This window comes from Macadamia integrifolia, unplaced genomic scaffold (genome assembly GCF_013358625.1).
Source record: "Macadamia integrifolia cultivar HAES 741 unplaced genomic scaffold, SCU_Mint_v3 scaffold2264, whole genome shotgun sequence".
Taxonomy (NCBI): domain Eukaryota; kingdom Viridiplantae; phylum Streptophyta; class Magnoliopsida; order Proteales; family Proteaceae; genus Macadamia; species Macadamia integrifolia.
The window spans coordinates 39,110-44,886 of NW_024868601.1; the positions used below are offsets into that span (position 1 = coordinate 39,110).

Below are 5,777 nucleotides of genomic sequence, written 5' to 3' on the forward strand. Positions count from 1 at the left end.
ATTTCTCTCATTTTCTTTACATATATTGTCTTTATGTCTCCTGTCATGTATTGATATGAACTTAAGATACATGAGCAATCATATAGAATTGAGTCAAAATTTGGCTTGTCCAATTTCTTGGAGATGTGGTGATGCCAGGCGATTATAAGGTCTATCTTATAACTGAATTAATAACCTTGCTTACTGCAAATTTATGGACTAGGGGTAGAAAAGGGATGGCCATAGTCTTAACATCTCTCCACTCCCCCCCCCCTCCCCGCCCTGGGTAAGTATAGGCTTAACATTGGTGAACTTTTATAGAAAAAAAAAAATACAAGGCCAGCTAGGGTCAACCCGATCCAACCCTGAGCCCTATCGGGTTGGGCCTGAATGTGAACCTGATAGGATTCAGTTGGGCCTGGGTTGAATTTTGGGGACCTAGGGTTGGTTAGGGTTTTAAGAAACTCGGCCCAACCCAACCCTGTTTCACCCCTACACACAAGCATGTAGTTTTCTTTTTTCCTAAAATAAAATTATAATGACTTAATAATTGATTTATGAATTTATCTCTACCCATAAATTCCTTTTTTTTTTTTTTTTTTTTTTTCCTTAACATCCAAACGTATATGAAGGCAAATTTTTTTATAATATTTTGAAGCAAGAAGATGGGACTCTTTATATATCAGAAGTAATGTATTTTAACTAGTATCTGTATCTTTGTTCAATAGAGATGCCCCAATCCTACTGAGGGATGCAATCATCAAATGGTAGACTGAGAAGACAACCAAGTATTGAAGATGTAATCCTAATCAGAAGAAAAGCATCATAGATAGCTTCTTCTTCTCCTTCTTCTTCTTCAATGGTGGAGGTTGAAAAACTTCAACGGTGCTATCTTTGGTATAATTTATTTTTCTTTATGACTTATTTATAAATAATTTTTTTTTTGCTGGAAATTTATAAATAAATATCATAGCTTATTAATGATAAGCCAATTACGGCTTTCTTTGGTATTGCTTTTATTTTTTGTTTTTTGTTTTTTATTTTATTTTTTTATTATCTATTTTTAAAAAGAATCATTAATGAAAAAACATAAAGAACTTTTGGAAGATAAGGGGTAACTAAATAAAGGTGTCAAGTATTAATACACCTGTAGAGGTGTCATTAAGACATTCTCATCAGTTAAAATGCTGTAGAATTGACTATTGAAACCCTTTTTTTTTTTTTTCCTAAAAGTCAAATTTGCACTAAGAAAGAAAAAAAAAAAAAAAAAAAAAAAAAAAAAAAAAAGAAGAAGAATACAAGAGATTACAAATGACAACCACTTCAAATAGAGAAACAACAAAAAGGGAAGACCCCCAGCTTCACCATTACCATCAGCAAAGGTCCCTCTCACTTAACATCTCAACCCAAAAAAACGACATCTCGGTCTACCTTGCATATTTACAAGAGCTCATTCTCAATTGTAGGGGGAGAAATTAGACTCGACAACAAAGATGCATTTTTTTGCAAGCATTTTTGCGTGATAGTCCACAGTTGGTTTAGCTTCTCTATAGCAATGCAAGAGTTTCCACCCAATGGAAGAAAGATATACACCGACACAATTATAGTCTTGTCGAACACATCAAGGGATAGATCCACCACACACAGCCACCAGGGGTGTACGTTTGGCCTTGAGAGCCTTGGTCCTCCCTGAGGCCGAACAATGCTAGGGCTAAGATTTTTGACCTTGAGTGCGAGTTAGGGTTGAAAAGCATTGACCCTGGGTCAAGGTTGGACTAGGCTTACATTGAAGCCTCAGCCCAGCCCAACCCTACCCTAACCCGGCCCAACTTGACTTTGATTTGACATTGATTTATATAATATCATTCATAATGAAATCTAGGTCATTGATTCTTATGGTCAGTTATCCTGAACATCTATTATTGAGTTGCACTTCATAATTTGAACTATGTAATTATCATTTGATCTATTGGTGCATAGGACACACATGACAAAAGCAGGGTCAATCAGGGTTAGTTCGATACTGACAAAAGTCAGGGCCAACCCTGCCCAATCAGGATCAATTAGAGCTGGATTGGGTTGGCATGAGCCCGGTAGGATTGGATTGGGCCTAGATTGAATTGAGGACCTAGTATTAGGCTGGAATTTAAAAAAAAAAAAGCCTACCCAACCCGACCCTGTTTCACACCTAATAGTAACAGCCACTATCACCTAACCAAGTGGGTAAATGGGTTATCCACTTGGGTAAATTATTATGTGGTATTCATGACATACCTATACCAGTACTACTAGTTCTTGCGATTGCTTATGCCTTGTAAACCCTTTTTTTTTTCTAAACGCAAACCCAAATTAACTTGCCTTGCAGATAACTTTTTCATGCTCTTGTAAGGCATAAAATTGTAAGAACATAAGAAAGTTTATCAAACAATGTCAATAGCCGAACATCTCTAGCCAACAAAAGAAGTAACAACAGAAAAAATAACAAGAAAGCAAGAGGGAAAGGCCAACAAATCCAGGAAATCCTAAATTTGAATGCCCCCTTAGCAACAAAATGAGTAACCTAATTAGTCAGAATCCATCAATCCTTTTGCATGGATCCTCGCACTCGTCCTTGCTTGGAATCTTCATGTAGCCAACCCCATTAAGTTGGGATAAGGTTTTGGATGTTGCTATTGTTGTTGTAGAGAAGGACAACAAGAGAGACAGAATATCATCAACAACACGCGAGGCCCAATCCAAAGAGGATCAATATGATTCTATATAGGAATCAAAGAATATCGATCAGCAACATCCAGAAGATAGGCACACAGCTCTTGGGGCTTAGACATCATGACCATATGGTCCGAACCAGGGATCTCCTTCACCTCATCAGGTGGGCTTAGTTTGATCATCAACTTCAGAAAAGCCTTCAGTAAAATGTCTTCATCACACAACACAAATACTCGGCTAACTGATCCATATTTCTCCTCTGTAACCGCTGTTTCCTTCGCCATATCTTCAATCCCATAGAAACCCATAGGCCTCACAAGCTTAGTTGCAAGAGTCAGATCCTATATATGTTACCAATACCCCCATCAAGTTATTAGATGGTTTTCTGTACAAGTCATATATTGGTCATTTTAAGTGTATCTTAATAAAGAAGATATGTACCTCAGGTGGGCTTTTTTGGTACTGCCTTGATAACTGGTCCAGGCTTGGAAGGACATCAAACCAGTATTTTCGTTGCATACTACTGTCCTTGGCCAGCCTTTCATACTGTACATATTGTTAATGGTGTTTGATTAAAATGTCTACTTAAAAAGAAATTTAATTGGAATAACAAAATCAATTTGCCACATAAGGCAAGAGAGAGCCAAAGATCTTAGTTGATGTCACCATATCAGTGATAAATCATAGGCCTCTATGAAAATAATGGGTTCACAACATAGTCCATTTTGATCAAACAAGCCAATATCTAATTAAAGGCAGAGCCTAGGGTTGGGTGTGCTGTCGTGCCATCAGCTTTCGGTAGTTAGTCAATGGAATGCACCATCACAGGGCTAGTCACACGAGGGCAAGAAAATATTTTTCTAAAGGAGAGGAGAGAGGATGACACATGCTGCACACCTGAGCGGTGTGCCAGCCTTTTCCTCTAGTTAAATATGGTGGATTCAAAACATACAAATAAAAATCTCATCAAAATAACAAGACAATAGAAAGCGAAAGAGATGTCAATAGTGTTGACATGCCATCGTGTTATCATGTCATCAACTTTCAGGTAAGTTAGTGGTATGCACCAATCACATGGCTAGACGTAGGAGGGTATGGGGGTCTTTTTAAAAAGGAGAGGAGAGAAGATGACACATGTTAGGCACCCTAGCAGCATGCCAACCTTTTCCCCTAATCAAATATGATGGATTGTGAGCATACACAAAAAAAATTCATTAAATAACTAGATAATGGAAGTGGAAAGAGCTATAAATAGGATAAGAAGTGGCAAAAAAAATTTTGGGTGAATGAAGTAGCAAATCGAAAAAGGCCAAAATCATCGAAGATTTGCTCCTACCTGGATTGCAAGAACTTTTCTGCTACCTCACTCATAGCTAAAAAAAATGGAATATGAAAGGGTATTTTAAAAAATACTAAAATCCAAGTGAGTATTTGTGAACCCAAAGGGTGAAGTGAAAGTGAATTATTCCATTTCTCTGGATGTGAGCCCCCAGTTTAGCAGCAAATGTGTTTCACATTACACTAATCACTTTTTGCACCAAAAGCTGGGTCATATATACATACCTCTTCCTGAATGGCAACAACACTGTTGGTGGGACTGGGCATGATAGCAGAGATGAAAACAGCAACAGATATATTCTGGGGGAACCTCTCCATGGCTACAGAAATGCTCAATCCATTGTGGCTGTGCCCAACTAGAATCACCTGCTCATCTTGGGAGAGAGATGCCATGAATTCCATTAAGGGCTCAAAATAGTCAGTAATGGAGTTGAGGTCTTGGACTTGCTTTGGGTTAATACCAGAAGCTGCAAGGTCCAGTGATGTAACCTTGTGACCAGCTGAAGTTAGCAAAGTCTCAAGCTTATACCAACACCAAGCCCCATGGCAAGCACCATGGATTAGAACGAAATGCTTCTGTTGATTGGTCGCCGGCCACATTTTCTTTTCTTCTATGTTGGCTTTCTGTACTCAAGGTTGTGGCTTTGGTATTACATTTATATTAGTTGGAGGAGGACCACCATTAGGTACAATGCTGTCATTGAGGAAAATGTGAAAAAATGGCATCCACAACCTCTTCATCTATAATCCATTGCTTATCTACAACGTGGAGATGTGGGCAGTAAGAGTGAGTGGACGGTAGAGTATCTGCACAGTTACACAAAGGTTGAGGCCAAGGCAAGGGAGATGATGTAAGGTTTGAATCATCATAGAAGATTAGATAAAGTTGGTGGGTGGAGAGTTCTGAGTCCAGTTTAGTTTCAAAGCTCTTTCAGTTTTAGAATGTAATAGAAGTCCAAGTGTGAGAAAAATTGGTTTGGTTAGGAGCTATAAATATGTACTTTGTCGATTACAAAAGTAATTGAGTAGTGATTTCTGAGTTTTCTTACATCCCTCTTCTCACATCCCCATTTACCGTTATTCTTCTTCCTTATTTCTGAAATAAACAATTATTTATTATTAATTACAGCCTTAAGGTAGTGTTTGATAATTTATAGAAATAATCACTTTTTTTTTTTTCTAAAATCACATTAATATTCAGGATTGTGTCTGATCCTGGTCTAATTGTGGTTGGTACTTTAGATTCCTTCTCTAAATATCTGGACTGCGCCACCTAGATGCTATGGAAATTCCCTAGTGAATTCCATAACATTTGGCACCAGGGTTAGAGCAAAGTATGGAATTCACAAGAATGATTGGCATTTTGCTATGTGAGTGGAGTTACTTTGATATGGCCATGAAAGAGAACAATTCAAATCTTTCCATTGCTTGTACATGTAAGATTTCCTATTAGGTGGGCTAGCATAGTCAAAGATTTGTTTTCAAAACCGGTTTAGTGGTGTTGACTAAAGATGGAGTAAGCAGAAAGAATCTAATATTATTGGTAAGTGATCTCTATGGAGATATTGGATTCTATTAGCACACCTTAATAGTATGAAATATTTATTACTATGTGTGGACCTAAGGTATTGTTTCCTTAATGGGGAGGAAACCCTAATTTTATTGCAGGGTTGGTCCCTACCCTCACCCCTATATATAGTTATCACTGACCCATTAAGTGAGGCTAACGACCAAAAGCAAAAGGAAAAGAC

General features: G+C 37.7%; 1 protein-coding gene across 1 annotated transcript; it reads right to left on the reverse strand.

Moving 5' to 3' along the window:
- Positions 1–2,376: 2,376 nt before the first annotated feature.
- LOC122066144 (polyneuridine-aldehyde esterase-like) lies at positions 2,377–4,674 on the reverse strand. Its single transcript, XM_042629970.1, has 3 exons — positions 4,252–4,674; positions 3,130–3,234; positions 2,377–3,029 (listed from the first exon to the last, which is right to left on the reverse strand). The coding sequence occupies exons 1-3, from the start codon at positions 4,624–4,626 to the stop codon at positions 2,736–2,738; spliced, it is 774 nt and encodes a 257-aa protein (XP_042485904.1). The 5' UTR covers positions 4,627–4,674; the 3' UTR covers positions 2,377–2,735.
- Positions 4,675–5,777: the final 1,103 nt, after the last annotated feature.

What these genes read in the sequence shown, in the direction of transcription:
- LOC122066144 (XM_042629970.1), bottom strand. Translation starts at nt 4,626, where the DNA reads ATGTGGCCGGCGACCAATCAACAGAAGCATTTCGTTCTAATCCATGGT. An exon ending in TTGTTGCCATTCAGGAAGAG is followed by an intron (nt 3,235 to 4,251) that starts GTATGTATATAT and finishes CAATATGTACAG; the next exon opens with TATGAAAGGCTGGCCAAGGA. An exon ending in ACCAAAAAAGCCCACCTGAG is followed by an intron (nt 3,030 to 3,129) that starts GTACATATCTTC and finishes TAACATATATAG; the next exon opens with GATCTGACTCTTGCAACTAA.